The sequence below is a fragment of the Embiotoca jacksoni genome, unplaced genomic scaffold (assembly GCF_022577435.1).
Source record: "Embiotoca jacksoni isolate LCO1_2020_lvr unplaced genomic scaffold, fEmbJac1.0.p SCAF_11, whole genome shotgun sequence".
NCBI classification, from domain to species: domain Eukaryota; kingdom Metazoa; phylum Chordata; class Actinopteri; family Embiotocidae; genus Embiotoca; species Embiotoca jacksoni.
The window spans coordinates 419461-443014 of record NW_027185241.1 but is presented as its reverse complement, the minus strand read 5'-3'; the positions used below and the strand labels follow the sequence as shown (position 1 = coordinate 443014).

The 23554-nt window shown below is 39.2% G+C and overlaps 1 protein-coding gene across 1 annotated transcript; it reads left to right on the top strand.

The window, feature by feature from the left end:
* The first annotated feature begins 7145 nt into the window (after positions 1-7145).
* Positions 7146-22556, top strand: rhbg (Rh family B glycoprotein). Its single transcript, XM_069140764.1, has 10 exons — positions 7146-7519; positions 14001-14187; positions 15173-15323; positions 15508-15655; positions 16021-16187; positions 17828-17965; positions 18469-18602; positions 19081-19202; positions 20330-20403; positions 21590-22556. Exons 1-10 carry the CDS (start codon positions 7342-7344, stop codon positions 21665-21667), a joined length of 1377 nt encoding a protein of 458 aa, XP_068996865.1. The 5' UTR covers positions 7146-7341; the 3' UTR covers positions 21668-22556.
* Positions 22557-23554: the final 998 nt, after the last annotated feature.

Here is a 23554-nt window from a genome sequence, read left to right as displayed (position 1 = left end):
TTTAGTTGACGCAGTAAAGAATATAAAAAACAACAACCATGTGCTTTCTCTATAGTCAATCCTCTTGATGGCATCTTTAAAGGAAAGATTTGCCATTTTTTTTTTATGTTTCACTCAGAAATGTATCGCTTCAATTTACAACATTTGCGCACAACACTCAGTGTAATCTAGTTTTTCTGAGTTTTCCTGCTCACTGAGGCGTTGCAAATACGGCCACAGCCTCGACCCCTCTGCTGTGTTTTTTTTCGATTGTATGCTCCGGCTTGAATGAATAAGGTTGAATATCAGAGTCAGACAAAACATATTAAATGTGTCCTCTTCCATAATATCGCCTGCACTCATATTTTGGAATGACATTTTCACCGTACGTAGCTAGTTGCAGTACAAGAGAAGAGAACTTGTTGTCATTGCACTTATTTTTCTGGCTCCAACGTTGTCATTTGACAACAGATTTTTTTTTTTTTTTTTACAGCTGGTTCCCTTTTGTGATTCTTACTTCCACGGTGTGATGACGGTCATCGGATGATCAGTGCGATGATGTGTCGTTTTGATTGTCTCCATGTTTTGTTTTTTTAACATCGCTGCTTATTGCGAGATGTGTGACATGTGACTCTCGCCATTTTCCCAGCAGGCATGTGGGCTCTTCTCTAATTTTTGAACAAATCACTGCACACAAACATCTACACAAGAACAAGAGAGCGATCATTTGACCTTTTGTCCTCAACTTGGTGTGATTTACTGACGAGCCCGAGGCTTTTCAACCAACCACTTACCAGTTGAGTTAGTTGCGTAACACGTGGATGGTAGTCACGAGTACGTATCGATCTGAGAGCAGAGACAGATAACGTAATGTTCCCATACCTGTTTGGCCTGCAGCTCCTCCGGGTTGTTTCCTCTGTTCTGAACGCTGCAACACAAAAATGTAAAATGACACAAGGCTGCAACTGTCTTTGTGTGTGAGTGTGTTCAGTATCTGCAACTAATTTGAAACAACTAAATTCTTCGGAGGAACAATCACGTAAAAAGATATACTGATCTCTCAGCAAAAATAATGAGTCATTCATCCCATAGATAAAATTTCTAACATTTCTTGGTTTAAACTGGTATGACGATTTTGCAAAATGACATTGTGATAATGATCATAACAACATAATCTGTTATAACAAAAAAGTTTCTCATAAAAACTGAATGATTTAAGTAACAGAAAAACTTGATTACATGAAAAATATTTAGTTTTTGCATAAAAAGTACTTTTTTTTTTTTCTTCTTCTGTCACGGCGAGAGGTTTGACACTAAAATGGTGAAATGACCCGTGGGTGTTTAGTTGTTTTCAGAAAATATACTATGACACCATGGATGAGATGACTCGCTACGATAGACGCTTTAGCATTGCTCACACACTCGCTCTGAAATGAACGTATAAGGCCCCTGAAAAGCAGCCAGAGTGCACTACAATAGCTCTACTGAGCGTTAGCAAGTAAAGTGTGTGAAGTACCTGTATAGCTTTCTAATGTACGTTATCTCAGCGCTGCATAACAGGCAGGTTTAGTCTTGCGTTTATCGTTTCTCATCTGGTGCCATGGCTTCTATAGCCTCCGTGTTGTCGCCGCCTCCTGCCTCTGATTGGTAGATTGTGTTATCAGTGAGGAACCAGGGGCCAGCCGGCTGCACTGATGGAGTGACAAGGAGCATCCACTACTGCAGTACAAAAACAAACAAACTGTGGCATGCATATTTGAACTTTAAAAGATATTCTCAGTCCACAATGAGTCAAGTGACACAACCGACAAGTCCTCTTTAAAAACAAGACGGGGTGTTGTTTGTCAGTGCATTCAACTATTCAACACCGATCAAAAATAACACTTTCCATTTATCCCGAACTGTATTTTTTTTGTGTGTGCGTGTTAATAGTTTGTGTATATTCCTGTGAGAAGTTTTGTTGATCTGGCATCTCCATTAAAATGCAGAGACGCTGCATGTTTAGTTGAGTAAAAATGTACTTCTTATAACAGATAAATGTTCTGCATTCAAAATCTTAAGTATAACAGTATGTTATTGTACATGTACAATATTACTATATATATAATACTTTAAGATGTAAGAAACACCTTTTGCTGGTGGAGATGAAACTACATTATAGTCTATGCTGGGAAGAGTAATCTGTAGCAACTTGTCCTAATTTAAAGGGTTGTCACGTCCCCTTTGGGGAACTCTCTGATTTGTCGTGTTATCGTCTTCATTTCCCAAAGAATGTGAAGGAGACGGAGTAGAAGTGAAAATAAAGATGATTTATTTTCTTCTCTTCTCATAAAACTAATACATGTTCCCAAAACGCGGGGGAGGATGGGACAATGTGGTCGTGCCAAACACAGTGTAAATAAACTGGGACTGATCCCTTCCTATAAAACACGAGCAAAAATCGTAACTTGTTTATATATTAAAAAAAAAAAAAAAATGGACTTCAACCAATAAATCTGCATGTCTCTTGACAAAAGTCTGCCACGTGTCCTCAACATCCTACCACATACCTGTTTAATAATTACTCTTTACACGTCTTTTATAAATAGTGCAACCAGCTCAGGCAGACAAATCACGGAGAAGAGGATGAACTCTTAACTCCTTTTATTGAGGACTTCGAATGATGACAGGCCAGCCTGAAGCCTCAAGAAACCAGTGAGCAGCATGGCTGGAATGAACAGGTGGAAAAACAATATTTATTTATTTTTTGCACCTGAAAAGAAAAACACACAGCAGGACCTGGCGGGCAGGTAACAAAGGTATCTGTAGCCACTACCTCGGCCCTGACTGAAGTAGTTCAACAACTCTCACATCAGCTGACACACAATTTGGACCCACCCAACGTGTCAACAACTATGGCTGTCATGATTATTGTGTCATGTTTATTATTTATGTTGATCTTGTGACTTGTCATCTGGCGCTATAACCAAGCCCACTTTGGTTGGCACTTTTGTTTATGACTGAATATTCGCCGATCTAATTCCCGCCGGCCTCGGCCGTACATTGGTTTGAATTCGAAAGTGTTAGCATGCCAACGCACAAACTAAGATGCTGAACTTGGTAAATATTGTCTCTTCTTGTCTTTTCAGCTTCGTTTTAACTTTGCCTGTAGTATGTAACGTGGCGATTGATAACTAGAATCTTACAATTCAAACTTGGAAATAATCATTTTGTTACTTGTGTAAATTGATCTGCAGATTTTAGTCTGGTTGAAGTGACTGAACATTATCACAGAGTTCAAAGACAACAGCATTACAACGTTAACGTGGAATTTAAAGTGTTTTAGGAACTGTTCACTATCACCTGTCATGAATGCCATAATGACAGGGAGGCTTTGCATTTCTACGGGCACGAGACTCACACGAGACCTCGGGTTTCTGCCATGAGTTTCTTCAGCTGAGTGAGCTCTGGAATGAGAGCAACTCGTGACACCTCTATGGCAATACACAGGAAAAAAATACAACAACCTGTAATCGCAGCTGTCCACCACACATTTATCTGGCGGGGGATTTATACCATTTATTTTAAATAAAGCTGCACAACTGCACAGAGGAATGGGGAATCGTTGTCCGGATGAATTACAGAGCCGATTGTTGCAGAAAAGAAGATATTTGTGACAAGTTGCGTCTTTTTTTCGTCATCCCGCCATTATTTTTGATAACATCGCACTCACTAAGTAACTCGCTCTGAACGGGATTACTCTCTAAAATCGTAGCATTTCATGTTGATGATACACAGATTGGAACGTTTGGTTGGATTTCAGACACAGTTAACATGTGACTCAGATCATACTTACAAGACATTGTTTTTTTTATTTTTACATAGCCCTCGATTTTAATGACTGTTATCCCCTTCATTTTGTCATTGCAGTGATTAACATTGCATTAATTTGCAATGCTGTTTTAAAAAAAAAAATCCTATTTGGTGCCAAATTAAAAAATAATTGAACAAATAATTTGTTGGGGCTCAGCCTAAATTTGGAGACTGATTTACTTTATCAGATAAAGTGGAACTTCAGTTTATTGACTCACATCCACATGTTTTTTTTTTTTTTAATCTTTGTGTTTGGTTTAGTTTCTTTTGTTTAGACTGCTGTCAGTTCCCCTTTGATTTCCAACATAATTACAGAGTCTTGCCCTGTTTTCTTAGATGTTTCCGAACGCGATCTTCCTCAATCTATTAACTTCAGAGGGCACATTCATCACCACACTGACACACAATGAACTGAGAGGTCAGAAGTCTCTATCTTATCCCGTTGTCCATCAGCTTTTCCTGCATGGCCGTGTTGGAGGCATCAAGAAGTGCGTTTACAACACGCTGAGCAGCAGCAGTTGATTGAATCTTTACGTGCATTGGTACCTTTGCCTGACCAGAGTTTAAAGTGGTTCAGTGTGTGAACCTGGGGATGGCTTGAGAGCTTGTTGGTTTAGGTGTAACCTGGTACTCTATCTGCCTAAATGAAGTGATGAGGAACGAGATCAGTTCAGGAGAAAAGACAAGATGAGACACGTCTGCATGTAGGTCCCCATGGCTTTAGGTTTTATGACTCCTTGAAGGTATCAATCCAAAAATGTGACACAAACTAATGAGTTTCTTCCATAAACAAGACTCCACCTGCATGAATCAACTCCCGACCTCATATGCTGATTCATTAATTATATTCTTCTGGTCATACTAAGATTGGAAAAGTTGGGTATGAAACAAAAATGCTGCCTCAAAGTGAGAATTTATTTTTCACTCTGAAAGTAAATATGAGTATTTATCAAACTACAAACAGTCAGATGCAAAATAAAGTAGATCTTTATAGAAAACTGAATTTGTATACTTTATGTATTACACACAAACTGCAGTGTTGACTTGTGTACAATAGAATTGATCAAAACTATTGATTTCTTTTCTTTCTTTTACTTCTGGTCACTGCTGAGAGCACAGTCATGAAATGATAATGATAATTTGCCAGTTTTAGTCGAGATTACATTTTTCATTCTACTGATTTAAAATAAAAAAAATCTATTGATTCATTTTCAGGTTAGATCCTAAGCCTCATGTAGAGTTGTACAAGCTAAGCCATTCTCAGCATGTATACTTATGCACCGGTGTGTCTGTGTCGCTCCGCCAAAACTCGAGTTGGTATTGGACTTTCTTTGCCACCGTGTTGACTTTCTTCGTCAAACAAAGGCAACTGAAACTTAGCGTATCGTGTTGGAGCTGTCACTGCCCGATCCGTTCCGAAACCTCTATTTGTTCTACGCATGTTGTTTGCTTGGTGGCGCCGTGGTTTGCAACGTCGCCTCGCAGCAACAATGTTTTGGTTTTGAACCTTGACCGTGGCCTTTTTGTACCTGCTTGGCTTTTCTCTCGGTGCTCTGGCATCTTCCTGCAAAGCTTTCTGCGTTGGCTCTGTGCGCAAATGGCTACAGTGCAGATTCTACATAGAAGTATTAACCGGCCTTTATTCTCCACATCCTTCACAATATTCAAGTAGCTTTTATTTTGTGATCAGATTTGGTAGGGAAAAAAAAACCCTCAAGAAAAGCTCACAATGCACCAACCCGCCAATTACTGGAGACACTGTTGACTGTTTGAAAAAAATCGACAGACAGGATGCTGAGCAGGCGGTGGCCTTCTCCGTCACTGCTGGGTTCGTGGCTACCCTTTTGACGCCCGTGGTCTCAGGTGGTAATAGTTCAAATTCTCCAAAATCATAACAACATTCTTGTCAGGTTTTTTTCTGTGAAGAAAAGGCAGTCTCCGCTGATGGAGGACGTAGATACAGGTGTGAGTGACATCTCTTATGAAACTCTACAGCGGGGGAAGGAGGAAGAGGAGGCACTTAAGAGCATCCCAACTCCACCTCCAGCCTGTGTTGTAGTCATTGAGCTTATAACGTCTAATCACAGCCTTCCCCGAGCCTTCTGTTTTGTCTTCTCGAAGGCCCCGTCGCGCCCTCATCCTTTTTAAACGGCACCGTAAATTATCTATGCTGTTGTGCTTTCAGTTTATTGATGCCAGTATAGAACGCGTCATCATTTTAACATGCTAAATTAGAATTGTGCACAAAGATGGTATCATTTATTTATCCAGTTACATTCGTTTTTCTTTATTTATCTACTTTTAGGTGGCTAACAAAAGTTCCCTTAATCGCTAGAAACTATGGTCGGTTTAAGGCCACTAGTTTGACAAAATAAGAAGTTTTAGACAGCATAGTGTAATACTAACAATTTTGACATATTAGTTTAGAAAAGAGCATTTGTGGATATCGTGGATATGTAGGTAACCAAGTATTGATGTAATGATAAGTATGTCAACCGTCGGGCTGGTAAATTTTCATGGGAGCAGTAATTTTTTTTAGCATGCACTTTACCTTTTGTTCACATAGTTTCCAGCCTCTACTTGAAGATGTTGTAGTAAATGTAAGGTGTTTTTCTAATGTTTCTACTTTACTTTAAAAAAAAAAAAAAAAGACAAATGGGAAAAGCCTAAAGTGAGATCGCACTGTGCTCGCCACTGAAATGCGATGTCCACCATGTGATTTGAGCTAGGGACTTTTGTCCATGTTATCTCCCAGAGTTTTGTGCTCCAAAATAACATCCAAACACAACTGTAAATGTTGCTTTTTGTAAATGTAACCTTGTCAGCATTGTCAACAGTTAGCTTGGGCAAACTGCTGCTGTCCAATTTGGTGGGAAACCCATACGGTGATCATTTTTAGTTAGAGCTACTTTACTCCTGCATCAACATTAGCTTACTTTAGGTAATAAACAGCAGAGCAGAAAAAGTATGTCCAGCTCTGTTAAGTCTGTCTTACTGACAGAAATATTGCTGCCAAACTTGAATCAATATGACAATTACACACAGAAGATGAACGTAACACTGTTTGTGGCTACTGTACTGGTAGATGTTGGTTAAACATAAATTACCAGAAGACAACTCTTTCTATCAAAAAGCTGTGAATGATTACTTCTCATCAACTTAGAAGGTGAGCTCAAGCACTTCAGACCACCTTAAACGAATAGTAGGAGGGGGCGTGGCTAAAAGTGACCCTGCCTTATTAGGCTTGGTAGGTGTGACCCAGTCAAACAAAATCGCACATGTAAGACCAACTCTTGCGTTTGTCTGCGAGTCTGTTCCTCCACACACACAGACACACCGAGACACCGGCCTCCTGTCTCTGCACTGAGGACACCCCTGAATGTGTGTGAGAGAGACGGAGTGTGTCCAACTTTCTGTGCTGGATCTTTTAATCCCTTTCATCAGGAACGAGGAGCCTCATTAAGCCTCTCCTCCTCCTCCTCCTCCTTCTCACTTCACCGGGAAGACGACATGACGGACACAGCGACCAACATGCGGCTGAAGCTGCCAATCGCCTGCTTCATCCTGGAGATCATCCTCATCATCCTCTTTGGCGTGCTGGTGCAGTACGACGATGAGACGGATGCAAGGAAGTGGCACAATAAGTCCAACTCTGACTATGACAATGACTTCTACTACCGCTACCCAAGTGAGTGTCCTGCGTGTGTGTGTGTGTGTGTGTCTGGAGGTTTCAGGGTCACAGGTTACAGTAAAGGTCAGGGGTCAAGATACTCTTATTCTTCGACCTTCATTTTATTTTAGGTAAACGCGTTTAAATGAATTTATCTCGCAACACTTCAGTGATAAATTTGTTTATCGCTAATACGCTTTTACAAGTTTTTGTTCCAACATGTTGCAGCCCAGTGTGAACACATTCCTTGCTAAATACTTGAGGATGACTGTTAATTATTCACAATAGAACCAATCTATCAGTTTGCCCTGTATTTTCCAATCAGTTGCGTCTTCATTGGAGAAACGACGTTAACTACAACCCCCCATAATGCCATTCTACCTTTACCTTGTTCTTTGGGGCATGCAGGAAATAGCAGTAGTAGGAATAAGAGAATAAATGTCAGGAAATATGTGAAACAAATTTTTTTTTTAAAGTCAGAATTCCTTTTAGTTCATAATATATAATCACAGGTGATGATTTGTCTACTTAACACTGGGCTCAAATATCATCTTTAAATACCCATGCTGCATTTGATAGTCAATAGTTCTTCGTAACAGCAAATAATACTGTCAAAAAAGAAACATGACCCAAAAGTTAACTTTCAAATAATAATTTAATGTTTTATAACATGATTGAAGGTAGCAAATTGGTTTCTGTTGTTTTGGGGTGTGGCCTCCCCAAAATGTGCATCTGCTTTTTGGGCTGAAGAATAATCTCATTTTACTGTCATTTTCTTTCTGATGTACTTAACATAACTCACTCACACCAAAATCTCAACCCCTCTCACATGCTGCCTCAGGGATTTTTACACACTTGTAAGTATGATGTAATTGCATGCAATCGTGTTTTTCTTTCCTCCCCAAACATTATATACCCTTGTCTTTGAGCGAAAATGCTGAATTCCGCACAACAGCATGAGAAGCTGTTGAGTTGCAACACAACAGCTCTCTTTTTCCTAATTGGATGAGTCCTTTTCTTTTGTGGCTGAACATTTCACAGAAATGTCTTCCAGTCCACTGCTGTCCCATTAGGGGCAGATCCATTGGTCTCTCTCATAGTTAATTTCCTGATTTATATGGATTGATGGTCCTTCACTGAATGCAGTCTGCTGATGCTCATTACTGCATTCATAAAAAAAACTAAAAAAATCCATTCACTCGTAGTCAAAGCTCAAATTCAACTTATGCAACAGAAAATATGATTTTAAATAATTGTAATTTTACCGTTATTCCAATTTTCTTATCAACATTTTGAAGAAACATTGGTAATTAACAGATTTTGTGTGGTGCAAAATTGCAACGGCACTTTCAGGCAGCAAATATATTTTCTTAAAAACCTAAAAGACGAAACAGTTTTCTTCAGAGGGTCACTGTGTATTTTGTTTCTTCCATTTTAAATTGTAACAAAAACTTTCCACTTTGTACTTTATGCCCCTGAAAGACTTGTCTGATCAGCTCCACCTTAACAAGCGTTAACCGTCATGACGGGTCTGGTGGGCGCGTCTTAACAAGTCAGACACTGTCAGCTATAGGTGTCTCTTTCTCTCACTGGCTCTCGCAGGTGGTGTCCTGGGGGCGGAGAAGAAAGATTAGAATGCAGATAGATGAAGGACCTGCTCTTACTTAACCCTCCTGTTATGTTCGTTTCTTAGGTACAGCAATGATGTTCCCGGGTCAATGTGACCCGGTGCATGTTTAATCATCCAAAAGTTGTCCGAAACCAAAAAAATCCTAATAAATATAGTTTGTACCTCATCACCAACACCATTACTAACAATTCAATCAGTTTTTAGTGGAATGGAGTTATTCACCCCTCCGTAGATCATAGTTCAATTAGGATAACTCACTCGTTTTCATGAAAAATACATGTTCAAATTATTTTTTTAGGTACACTGGAAAAAGCTATAAATTGCATTAGTCTACCATAACATGTATTTTTTTCCTAAATTTTATTTACATTTTGAAACTTTCCTTTGTTTCATGGGGTGATGTAGATAAATAGAAATGAGATACCTATGCTGTTCAGGGTCATATTGACCCGCTCACTCAAAATCAAGCCAAATGAGTCATAAGGATTGCATTTCATCCAGCTCCTTCCACTTCTCCCCAAAAACACGTCTCCCTTCTAGATTAATCATTTCTAGAATGACTTTCTGTATTGAGTTTGGAATGACCAGCTCAAAAGCTGACTCGATGTCTGTGACACGAGTCACTGCCATCCTGGTTGGGTCTGGCACCGTCTTTAGAATATTTTCGGCAGACCGTCTCGGCTGATGTGTATTGGGTGAGGATGACCACTGTATTTCAAGTTTTTTTTTTTACATGAATGTCTCGCTTGGAGGAACAGGTATATCACATTCCTCATCTGATGGTTCATAATCAGTCCCATTATAATCTGAATTGACCTCAAGATGGCCTTCATCTTCAGACACATCCTCCCCTATTTCACTGTCGTGGTCAAGGATGTGCTCCAGAGCCTCCAGGGCTGTCATCCTTTTGTTTCTGTTGCTCATGTTGTCCTACAGTAAGCTGCTGAGTTGTATGTATCTGCAGAGTGTACAGTTGGTAGGACTCCTAAGCAACCCTTTTGTATGGTTCGCCCCTCTCCTGCTAAGTGTGGGCGCAGTTTTCCTGCAGAAAAAAAAAAAAAAGGTTCCCATCAAAATAATATCTGTATTTCTGGGTGGGGTAGTTGGAAAGAGAATGTGCGTGCATGTGAGATTGGGATGAAATAGGGTGTGTGTGTGTGTGTGTGCGCGTGTGTGTGTGAGAGAGAAACATGGTGGGAGGGAGTAAGAAAGATTGTCTCACATTTTCAAAGAAATGCCTGCAGGCGGCTAACTGTAGCGTTGTCCCTCCCCTCTTCCTGTCAGTCACTGAAATTCACCTTTTAACCTGAGGCTGAACTAACCTGCAGGGTTTTGCAGACATACAAATACCATATCTTTTGGCAACTTTCCACATTTTTCATCAATATTATCTTCATGACTAATCTAGTCAACTGCGCCATCGATACTTCTGTAAAAAAAAAAAAACGGCTATTTGAATTACTTAAATGCACTGAAACATCTGATCTCTGCTGTATGGTTATGTCAGAGGCCGTGCTCAGGCACAGAACCCAAAGCATGCCAAATGTGAATTTTTAAGAATGTCCTCTGGAGGAAAAGTAACCGCTTTCTAAAAGCAATATTTTTTATTTAAAGCCAAATGCAGGAAATAAAGCTAAAATGCTAAAACAAACATCTGCACTGTGCATGATATGTCTCCTTTAAACTGTTGCAAAAAGCCCTCTGACCTTCAAACTGCATGACTTTTAAATTACAAATCCTAACCTCTCAAGGTCAGGAAAAAATATCTTAACATTTATCAAATGAATTGCTTAGAAATTTTGTACCGATATACGTGATGCACTGAGGGTGAGGGTTTTTTTGCATTGTAAGAGGCGACCCCCTGACATTGTTTTTAGCGCCATCAGCAGGTTGAAATTTGTAGATTCGACTTAAATGTCTAAAAACGTATTGGATAGATTGCCGAAAAATGTTGTGCAAATATTCATGCTCCCCCCCCCCCCCCAGCGTGAGCTCCAGTCACTTAGTAGCATCATCATCGATCAGAAAAATGTATTTCTTCTTTATTCATGATCAAATACCTGCAAATGATTCACATTTCCTTCAGTGTCAGCTGAACTTTCCTAATTAGCAAATGTTAGCATGCTAACATACTAAACTAAGAACATGATTGCACCGGTAATGTTAACACATTTCCTGCATGTTGACATGTTGATGTCAGCACTTCACTCAAAGGGCCAGTGTGCAAAGGTTTCACAGAATCTCTCAGTCTTGCTTCATTTTCTGTCACCGGTGGAATTTCCCAGTGAGAATCGTTAACATCATACAACTTAAAACAAATCCTTGAACCAGTGTAGACGACAGAGTGGGTTGTTTGCCCCCTCAAATACACTCATGTGACACACAGACTGTGACCTGCAGTTGAGATAAAAAAAACATCCCTTCTGACAAAGACTATTATTTGCGCAGCCACGAGATGAAAACTGTAGATCAGATGGCTTTAAGGGTCTGAGGAAAGTTTCCCTGCAGCACTGCTTCAAACCACTGAATATGACAGAGATCAGAAAAATAGGAGCAGAGAGTAAAGGTCCATTAGATTTAATGGTGTCAGATCACCTTCCAGACACCTTCCCTGTCACGGGAGCTGAAACAGAACTTCACCTTCATGATGTAGAGGTTTATATACACAACCCACATCCTCTGTCCTCATTGTACGCCTGAAAAAGAACCTATTCAATCCCCTCTACGAGGCTTGTTTTTTAACGTGTGAACAAAACAGTCGAGTGATGAAAGAGGACGTCCCGTGGCTGTCTGAGAGGTCACAGGTTTGATCCCATTCCCCACGGCAGAAAAATATTCCTTTTAAAATTGCTCATAATTATGAAACGGCTGCTTTTGATTTAAATAAATTCTATTGTAGGCTATTGTATGGTAGATAGTCAAAATGTAACATAAAAATAACAGTTTCCTGTATTGAATGAAAATAAGTAAATATAAAATATGAAACAATATTAGTCAATACAGGTAATTTCAGGCAGATTAAAATCCCATGTTATATTTCGATGGTGGTTTCAATGCTCTTACAGACTTGTTTTTCTCAATAGAAATTAAATAACTAATCTCAATGTTGTGAAATCCTCTCAATATGTAAAATATGTAAAGAGAATGTTATTATGTAAATATTATTATAGCAGAAATATGATGACAGTGAGACTCTAATTCTACCCAGCAGAGCCTGCCATTGCTTTGATTGTACAGTGTCCGTCTGGGAACTGTGCGTATCTGGGCCAAAATGCCAACGGGGACACTGGCAACACCTCCGCGTGGCCATGCCAATTAACTGTCGCCATGGCAACAGCAGCCACGGCACAGTGTAATATTGTGTATGGCAGGTTGGGACAAATAACGAGTTAGAAAGCGATGCACTCAAACTGTGTGAGACAGTGAGAGTTGGAAGGAAACGTCAGTCTGCAAGTTGAGAGAGTTCAGAATTCACTTACTTTCTTCTAATGTAGAAGAAAATAGTCTTTCACATAGTGGACGTACTAATACATTTTTAAAGCGATGAGTTTTATAAATGTCCGTGAGGAAGATCGCCGTACATGAGCCACACTGTACAGGCCGGAGCCAGCACCGAACCTGATGTCCTGGTTAACCAAAGCTTATGTAACCGCTCATTCAAAGAGAGACTGTTTTCAATGACAAAGCCCTCAAGTGACAGTTGTTGGCATGGATTGGGTGCTTTTGTTGATGGAAGCTGTTAAGGAGTGCATTTGAGGTTGATCTAAATGACTGGCACCCTTTCTGAAAACCACTATAGGCTTTTCACTGATAAAGTACAAAGGCAGGTTTTTATGGCATCAGTGAGCAATTTGTTTTTTATTGTTTATGATTGTTTAAACTTAAAATGAAAACAGAAGAAGGGATATTGAAAATATTTCTACTAATGACAGTTATTATTATTATTTTTAAGGTTTGTAAATAGGCTTTGATGATCTTTTACAATATGAGCTTTGTATTTCCTGAAACAAAACATTTATTGATTTGCTGATAAACAAAATGATCTGGCAACAATTTTTGTAATTTATTGTCATTTTTAAACAAAATCTCAAATTCTTTTCTTTGATTTTTGCTTCTCAAATCTGGGAATTCACAGCATTGTTTTAAAAGATGTTGGCATGTTATTAAAATACATTATAAGTCCCTAAAATTCTATTCCGATATAATGTAGTAAATTTTGGGTCATCCACATATGTAGATGCAGGTTTCAAAGCAGCCAACAGGGTTGAGAACATCAGGAGCAACACCCAGAGAAAGTTTGGTGTCATCTGCATAGCAAAGAAACTAAATACTTTAAAACCTGCAAATCAGAGGGCATAGACTTAAGCCTAAGTTTAAAAACTTAAAAAAAAAACTTTGAATGACCCAAAAGGGGCTTTTAGCAGTCGCTTTTCCATAGCTTGATGGTTTTGTCGTTTTCTAAAGCCGCAGACGCGATGATGTTTTCTGTCGGATGGCAGGCGGTCGAAATGACGACATCTGTGTGGCCCTGCAGCTTCTGCGCACGATCTCCTTCGTCTGCAGGTTCCAGACGGATGTCTGGATGTCCAGATGGAACTGAAATTTAACTTTCAATGTGTAAATCACGATGATTGGGTACAAAATCTAATCAATGGGAGCGAAACCAGTTTAAAGTCTTGTCAAAAAACCTCTTTCAATTTTTTTAACTGATCACTTTGTCAAGCTACATTATCTTTAATGTCATAGTCACAATATTGTTGACTGGGGACCACCTCTGTCCACCATATAAGACAGAAAACTAACACGGATTACTGGTCCTCCGGGCTCATGAGCTCCATGATTTTATCCCGTGTTTTCTACATTGTGCAGGTTTCCAGGATGTGCACGTGATGATCTTCATCGGTTTCGGCTTCCTCATGACCTTCCTGCAGCGCTACGGCTTCAGCAGTGTCGGTTTCAACTTCCTGATCGCAGCCTTCGCATTGCAGTGGGCCACCCTCATGCAAGGTTTCTTCCATGGTATGCATGGAGGCAAGATCCACATTGGGGTGGAGAGGTATGCGATAAACATGCACTGATGAATGCGCACAATGACAGACATGCACATAAATGATATACTGATCATGAAACATGTAAAACACGTATTTTAATTGCACTTCAAAACAGGCCTGTACACAGCCTGAGGTTCTTTAGAGAGTCAGCAAAGACACACATACACACACAAATAGCTTTTTCTCATTATACCTTCTCTTAACTTTCGCCATACAGTGCCAGCAACTCATATTTTACAGACTACTTTATTGCTATTACAAAGTACTGTATGGGCAGACTGCCAGTGAAAGTTTTGTCGTTGTCCTTGAATGGATTTCACAAGAGTTTGAAAGGTCGTATCCAGTCTAAAACTAGACGAAACAAGTGCCAAGAAAACAGGCCCCTTGTTTACCCTTATAGCAAATCTGATCGCTATTTGACTTATTTTGTGTCTTTACACCAACCGAATGGCAAATTAGTGAAGTTCATCATGTACATTTTTTAATTTGAATAAGCTGTTTACCTTCCCTTTTAAAGGGTTTAAAATGAATTTATGGCCTCTTGGGGGCAGTAGAATAAGCTGTAAACACAACACTAACGCCTTCCTGGCAATCTGATGGATGCAAGTCCAATATTCACTTTCCTTTAGCATCAGTTATCCACAAACTGCTTAGAAAAATAACTCGCCTTTTAGCTGCTTAATGTTTACTTGGAACTAACTTTGTCTGCCCGCTGTTTCGTGCCGGACAGATTGTTGTTTTTGAGCACAGAGCTCAAAACCTTTACACACAAAGACACTGAAGTGTCATCCACACTGGTAGAGGCTGAGTGTTTGGCGATAATTCTACAATTACTGGCTGAAATGCTTCTGAAAAAGTCACAAACACTGCAACACTGAACACGGGATTCCTGCATTAACAAGGAAGAAACGTGTTTTATGTAATGTTGTCCGTGCCCTGTGCAGTTCACTGTATTAACATCTCTTCTTCACCTCTGTTTTCTTGTTTCAGTATGATCAATGCTGATTTCTGCACAGGCGCTGTGCTCATCTCATTCGGAGCAGTTCTGGGTAAAACCAGCCCCGTGCAGCTGCTGGTCATGGCGATATTCGAGGTCATACTGTTCTCCGTCAATGAATTCATCCTGCTGAGCCTTCTGGGAGTGAGTTACCCAATGAATTATATTATACATTCCTTTCAGAAATGGAAATAATTTCGTGAAAATCTCTGGTTGACTTGTGTGTTCAGCATACAACAGTATCGAACTGACTGATAAAGGTTTGGGGAAAAAGTCAAAATTTCCTTTACATTATCTAAAACCAAGTTGTGCACTAACTTTTCTCCAGACCAGAGATGCCGGAGGCTCCATGACCATCCACACTTTTGGAGCTTACTTCGGCCTGACGGTGACCCGAATCCTGTACCGGCCCAACCTGGACAAGAGCAAACACAGGAACTGCTCGGTCTACCACTCTGACCTGTTCGCTATGATCGGTAAACATCCTGCAAAGCTGCAGCTCTCTTTGTGAAATAAAAATACTTAAATCAAATTTCAATTTTAAAGGCTAGATAATGTTTTTAATAATTAAAAGAGTAACTAAGCATCTACGCTCTGTCCGGTAAATGCACTTCATAAAGTTTACAGTTGTACTCTTCATTGTTAGATCTTGCGTATTCTCACAGTTTTGTTTCCTCCCTGCAATAAGATCTCTCTAACTTGCTGCTAAACCTGAACATATTGTGAGATTACAGTTGCACTTAAATGCTTTTGGGGCTAATTCCAGTGCAGGTTTCACTTGAAATGAATCTGTAGCGATAAACCCAAAATATTTTGTATTTACTGTCGTGCTTCCATACAGGTACCCTCTACCTGTGGATGTTTTGGCCCAGCTTCAACTCCGCCGTCACGGCTCACGGAGACGACCAGCACCGCACAGCCATGAACACCTACTACTCCCTGGCAGCCTGCACTCTGTCCACGTACGGCATGTCGTCCCTCACAGCTCACGATGGCAAGCTGGATATGGTGAGGAGACAGGATTATCTTTCCTGAATTTAATTATGGCTTCCAAAATCAAATCAAGTACAAACAAATAATCCAATTTATGAATCAAACTGAGTCAAAAAGGCTAAAGTTAAATAAATACAGAGAAGGTGGAGTATAGACAGGAATGAGACAACTAGAAAGGCTGATTTCCTGTCAGTATGGTTGATCTCGTCTTATCTGGGTTTAAAACACATGAGAGTTACTCAACAGAACTGATGAGTGTATCACATGAAAGTACACACCCCTGAAAATATTTAAACTGCGGCCCGGTCACATGAATAACTGCTGCCGAGCTCGTCTGTCAACAGTAAATCATCTTGAAATCGAGCCATTCCTCCACTGATAGTAATCTCACTGAGAGGGTGGATTATATTGAGTGCTGTAACTTTACAAAAGAAAGCCAACCTGCCACATGCTGATAGTAAAGACAAGCTACTCACCTGAAGGAAACAGCGTGTTCCTCCTGTTCGCTGCCACACCGTGTCAAAGCAACATGTGACAAACAGACTCATTGTGTGGAAATCTCCTGCTGCCCAAATCAGAAAGTCTCATCTGGTCATGTTATTCACGTGTTTCCAATTGTTTTCTATTGGCAGATGCAGATCTGTCTCCTGACTGGTTTTACACCAAAGTCTAAGTCACCAAAGGCAGAAACATTTAAAAGTTGCACAGTTTTCATTTAAAGAAGACAAAAAAATACATTTGTTGCAAAAGAAATAAGTAATATCTGAAGCTCAAATAAATGCTTACAAAAAATCTTCTTCTGTTTTCATTGACAAACTAAACAATAACAAATAGGAAGGCAAAGTAAAACTGAGTGAGACATTTATATTGGACACTCACGATGACAATAGTAAATGCAGAAATATAATTTTTTTTTGAGCACAGAATAGATTTTTTTTTTTTTGTCAAGTTATTATTTGTGTTTGTTTCTGCAGTGTATAAATTATGTGCTTGCAAAAATATTTTTTTCTTTGCCCGGAATGTCCTAATACATATTCAGAAATGAAGCACAAATATGTGTGCATGGTGACCTGACTGGTTTATGTGCTTGTGAATACACTTGACCAAAATTTCATCTACGTACAGTATGCCAAATTTAATATGACGTTGGTCTTTGACTAGTCCACATGTATTGCACAGAAAATTTCTCTACAAAAGGGCTGATTTTTGAAAAGGCTGATCTTTAAATCTGCAAATAATTATTGATGTACATTCACTATATTCACGACTTGCTTCAAGCCACCAGTTCATCCAGGTCATCCAGTTGGTCTCCAGTTGAATGTTTTGTGGTTTTTGAACTGCAAAGTAATTATTTTATGGTCAGGATTTTAGAGAAAATATAATGCTTTCTGTAGATACCTTTTCTGTATATGTAGGCTTGTTGTGTTTTAAAGCATTCTTTGCGCAACTAAGAGTTAAATCCTGGTGGTGAAATGAAGTGCGCCCACAATTAGTTCAATTTAAATAGTCTCTCCTCAGGTTTACTAGAATCTGACAGTAAAAACAAAAATGTCCCCAGTAGTAGTTACAGCCCTACAGTAACCCTTTGTTTGCTGATTAAAACCTCCCCTGACTCTTAAAAAAAAAAACAAATATGCTTATTGTCTCCATTGTAGGTCCACATTCAAAATGCTGCCCTGGCCGGTGGAGTCGCAGCAGGAACAGCTGGTGAAATGATGCTGACGCCTTTCGGCTCCATGATCGTTGGTTTCTTGGCCGGCATCATCTCTGTTCTGGGGTTCAAGTATCTCTCAGTAAGGATGAGTCACCATGTCATGTTTGATGGTTAAGACTGTAAAGATTTTGTACACAAACTGCGGGGGAAAAGGATAAAAGCAGGACTTTCAGCCGATCTTTCAAAATAACATCAGTTGCTGTTAGCATTTTATTTTTTATTTTTTTTTAGCTGATAACAACTGTAACTGTTACAGACCAAAAAAAAACAAAAAAAAAAGTAAATAAATTACTTAAGTGCGTCTGGATAGCCACTTCGTATTAATGGCTCTGGGATATTTTATACGACAGATGTAGTCATTACTGTAATCATTGTAATCCGATTTTAACATAACCTGCTACCCGCTGCTCACATATTACATTAAAATATCTGAGAGAAAGCAGCTCACTGGAGTGTTTTGCAGGATTACATTTCCAGTGTTGCAGAAATTGTAAAAAGGCTGTGGATAAAAGTGTATTTTAGGCTGTTCCTACAATTCTCCACATTATCTGACACCTCTTGTCTTATTTTAACCCCCGTCAGCCCATCCTGGAGGAAAAGCTGAAGATCCAAGACACGTGCGGTGTCCACAATCTGCACGGCATGCCCGGGGTCCTGGGCGCCATCGTGGGCGCGATCACTGCTGCGTTGGCAACCACAGAGATTTATGGAAACGGGTAAACAATTCGTGTGATGCAACATTATTTTAGACAAGTCGAATCTGTCTTCTCGTTCTCTCCCCTTTGAATACAGGCTGGATTCACATGTCTTTGCAGTGTATAGTTTACAGTGAGAAAGTAAAGTAACTTCCACAAGCCCCATCTTGAATGTTTTTAATGAGAGAGATCATGACACGCCAGCAGTTGTTTGTCAGGAATTTCCACATTTTTCTTACATATGTGGATAAGATAACATCTGTGACTGCTGGAGTGTGTTTTGGCTTCCATCAGGCTTCTCACACTTTTCTCATTGGGTGCAAATACAGCCTTCAAATACCTACAAAAGACATATGTCCTACTGCACTGTACATCTTTCTGCTTTGTTGTGATATTTGTAACCTCACCAACTATGTCCATTTGTTTCCAAACAATATAAATGATAGAGTTGGATTGATTGTGAGCTAACTTGAGGTTTTCCCCTCTGTGTTTATTTCAGTATGAAAGATGTGTTCCCTCTGGTGGCAGAGGGAGAAAGAGAAGCAGTTCAACAAGGCGGTATTCAGGCCATCTCCCTCGCCGTCACCCTCGGCATCGCCCTGCTGGGAGGGCTTATTGTTGGTACGTGTCACATCCTCCTCAGTTATTTGGGGACTTGCACATCAAAAAAGTGCAAAAAGATTGCATGTATTTGGTGAATATATCACTCATGTATACAGTGTTTCAAAACATGGATTCTAATGTAAAGCAGTTCAACCGAAAAATAGTCCCTTAAAACTTTTCCTTTTCAAAAACTGAGGTAATTTCTAACTTGGATGTCTGAATGTATTTTGACCTGCAAATCACCAAATCAGGGATTTCTGGGAAGGCTCATTAAAATGGATGAAAGTTAGACTTTTACTTCCTTTTATTATGTAATGAGATGCTGCTTAGGTTAATGAAGATCAACAATGACTGACTCAGCAAGTCAGACAATTTCTTTCTTTCAAAACTTTCTTAATTGTGCAGTATCAGATTCTCTCCTTAGTTAACCCATCACTGTACAGTATGTACACATTGGCCTGTATTGGTAAAAAAAAAAAAAACAATCTCTATAATAACCAATTTATGTTGTCAGTAACTGACTATGTGGTTTAGAAATGAAAGGCAAGGTGATTATATTCATATAGTGCATTACATGACAAGTAAACTCAATGAGCTTCACATTGAATTCATGTGCAAACGCTCATTTACAGTCTGCCAGGATCCCAGAACGGTAAATCAAAAACACCGACATGCTTCGTGTCATCCTGTATTTACTCGATTGTAATGACATCTGAGATGCTGGTGAGAGTGAGACGGAACGCAAATCAGTATTTCCACAGTTGTTGTGAGGCGGTAAAAGCCTCTGAAGCAGCTTTAAGTCCACGGAGAGAGTGATCTGAGCTGACGACGTTGTCATGCATGTTAGCAGCTACTCAGGGCAAAATGACAACCTGTACATTCAAATTAGTGTTGTAGCTTTGAGCTTTATTTAGGTTTTGATCATATTTTACACAGAACAGAAACCATTTTAAAATGTTTACTGTCACAAAACACAAACAGAAAACTCTAGAAACCCAAATCAAAATCTGAGATACTAAGATTACTAAGACAACTAACATTGCGCAACTGTATCAGGCTAAATTAAATGTGCCACAGTGATTTTTTTTTTTTTTTCTTTGTCTTCAGTGTGCTTGTTACAAATAATCTCTTGTCTTGTGTTTAAGGTTTCATTTTAAAGCTGCCCATCTTCGGCGCTCCTTCTGACACCATCTGCTTTGAGGACAGCGTCTACTGGGAAGTGAGTTTGATGAAACAAAACAGTTCGCCTTTTATTTAATGTGTCTATATAGGTGAACAAATGATGCAACATACTGTAGAAGGATATTAACATTTACAAAAATGCATATACTGAATAAATATGTATTTGGGTTTAACTCGATTTCAAGAAAAAAGTCCTGCGTTACCTGTACCTATAATCTAACTTGTTGGTAGCATTTTGCTTTACAGGAACTTTTCTAATAGTTTCCCAATAATTGCCTTAGAAGCTCTCTGGAGACAGTCAATCAATTTCTAAAATACATTTGTACTCGTTTTAAGGAAATTATTTTGTCTTATAATTAGCACTTAAATTCCAACCTTTCTAAACGTAACTTTTCCACCACAAACATGAAGTATTTATCTCCAGAAATGTGACTATCCTGGTGTAAAAGAGTGCAGTACTTCATCTTACAGCCACAAGATGGTGATGTTGCACCGACAGTCTGAAGTGGGTGCCGGTGCTCGTGCTGATCTGTCAGATGATGCCGTAGCGCTGTCCGACCACCAGGTGGAGCAAATTTACCACCACAGTGTGATGAACCAGGTGGATTCCTCCTGGATGATGTCACACCTTTTTAATTTGGGATGATGTCATTTAGATTTCCCACCAGTGTAGTGTGCAACACGTTTGCTGCTCATCATTCTTTTGATTTTAGGTTTAAATGACTGTTTGAGTGCACATACTATACATAGTATTTACACTCTGTGCAAATCAATGCACATTGGTCGATGTACACTGAGCAAATATTTCCATAACCTTTTAAGTGTATTTTTTTCCCCCCTCTGAGTATTTATCTTTAAAAAATATATTCAACTGATTCTCTGTTCTCTGCTTGAATAAGTGAGATCAAAGATTTCACTACGGCAATTTCCATCGTTCAATTTCACCTGTTTTCATTGTACCTTCTTCATAATTTTCAGCAAGGGGAACACAAGACAAATGCACAGTGCCTGCAGCACTGCAGAGACCTGGTTACGCTGATATTTATCGACATAGCACCACGAGAAAATGAATGACGCACAAACCAGGAAGCAAATACTAACGTGCACCTTGAAAAGTGACAATCAGACTGCATTTAGTCTGGAAGATAAAAGGATGTTTGAGAGCAGATGAGGTCATAAAAGTCAAGAAACTCAATTATCTCCCTCTCTATTCTGTGTCTCAGGTGCCCGGGGAGGAGCCGAGTCATGAGGACCAGTTGACCCAAGTGAGGACGGAGGAGGCTGACAAGCTCAACAGTTAGACGTGCACGCACGGAAACACAGAACCACGCACACACAACACACACCCCGAGGTTTTAACATCCTAGCACTTGAAACCCTGTAGTTTCTAAATATCGAAATTTTTGTCCACATTGTGCTCATGTCAGTTTGACAAATTGTGTGTTTTTACGTGTACAAACTCAGACATTTATCTTTTTTTTATTCTCCAAACAAAAATCAAAAGATCAGCATCTAGAGGTTATTGACATCTTCCACCACTAGAGGTCGATCTGGTGCTACTCTACTTTGTGCTTCGGGCCTGTGAAAAGGCTGCATTGGGAAATGATGTGTCTATTTGTTGAAAGATGCTGTCTAATTGTCCCCTAAACACGGGCCAATACATGGCTACAGAATTAAATTTTAACAGGCGGTTCAAACCAAAGACAAGCTTCTAAAAGCGAGTAATCTGCATTCAGTAAAAAAATAAAACGTCCTCAGTGGGAAACCGAGAATTTAAAGAACAGGTTTCTTTTTTATAGCAAGTTAAAAAATATATATATATATTTTCTTTATTTCAAATAAACAATTTCATTCAAAACAATGCAGGCATAATGCTTTTTTTTTTTTTTTTTTTTTTTTTTTTAGAAGTATGCATTATTTCCTAATACTTTAGTTTTGGGATTTTCTGCAAATTTATTTTTCATATGAAACTGTATATGACTAGTTAGAATAGAAATACCGCTGTTGGTTTAGTTATGTACCTTTATGTTATTTCTATTTTGGATCTTTAAGCAAAACTTGACAGATTTTAACATTGGCTGAAAGGGATTTGGAAATAGGTTCATTGTTTGAAACAATTTTATGTAAAATGAAATTATTTTAAAACACAATAGTGGATTATTTTTTGGCAAAATAAATTGTTTAAAAGTGTGCTGTGTCTTGTCTATTTAACATTAAAGTTATGTGTTATAATACAATAAGAAGTGAATAAAAGGGGAATGAATACCAGTGACATCCAGGTAGTGATCAATGTAAAGCACAACTCGCTATCAAAATGATATATAATGAGGTCTGGTACTATTTAGGCTTTTATAAGATTCAGTAATTTTATAAAATGTGGGATCGAGGCGAGAGACTGTGCAATCAAGTCTCTGCTTGTTATGAAGAAGGTCGTCATTAGTGCTATTTTCCTCAAGGCTTAATGACTGTGCAGCTCTAATAACTGAAGGGGTTAATGTCTCCAATCCAGCCTGGGTTTGTCTCTCAACCGGGCAATTTACACAGTTTCACATTTGTGGATTAAACAGATGAAGAAAGCAGGGTGTCCTTGTCAGATGTGGTCTCTTCAGGGCACATGTACGAGAAGTGATTAATGCCACTGACGAAGAGGGGGGGGGGACGTAGTATCGAAATCAATCCACTTGGGCTCTCTTTGTTCGATGTTGGCAGATATTAAGACGTAGCAGGATTCATTCTGAGCGTTATGGATCATGATGCGGCAACTTTAAGAAACATGGAGATGCTCAGAGGCGTACCAAAATAACTTATTCACTCATTTCACCAAATGCTGTGGAACCACTGAAACTTAATCTCCATTGAAGATAATCATCCATAAATCCATAATGCTTTTAATTTCAAATCTTGATGATGATCAGACTTTTTCTTCAGCACCAAAAATGATCTCGGAGATTGTTATCTGTTTCATCACGAAAGTTCTTCAACCTAAATCATCATATATTGTAGGTCTTTTTTCCCGGCAGCAGGAATATGCCACAGATAATCTCTTTAAAATGTTTAGTTAGGTTTAAGTACCAGACAGCTTGATCGGGTTTATTGAAATATGATAGTTGGTGGGTTCAAATAATAACTTCATTAAGGTTTGAGGACTGTTTTTTGTCACGGTTCAGGTTATAGAGCGATTACGGTTC

What these genes read in the sequence shown, in the direction of transcription:
- rhbg (XM_069140764.1), top strand. Translation starts at nt 7,342, where the DNA reads ATGACGGACACAGCGACCAACATGCGGCTGAAGCTGCCAATCGCCTGC. An exon ending in TGGGGTTCAAGTATCTCTCA is followed by an intron (nt 17,966 to 18,468) that starts GTAAGGATGAGT and finishes AACCCCCGTCAG; the next exon opens with CCCATCCTGGAGGAAAAGCT. An exon ending in ACAGAGATTTATGGAAACGG is followed by an intron (nt 18,603 to 19,080) that starts GTAAACAATTCG and finishes TGTTTATTTCAG; the next exon opens with TATGAAAGATGTGTTCCCTC.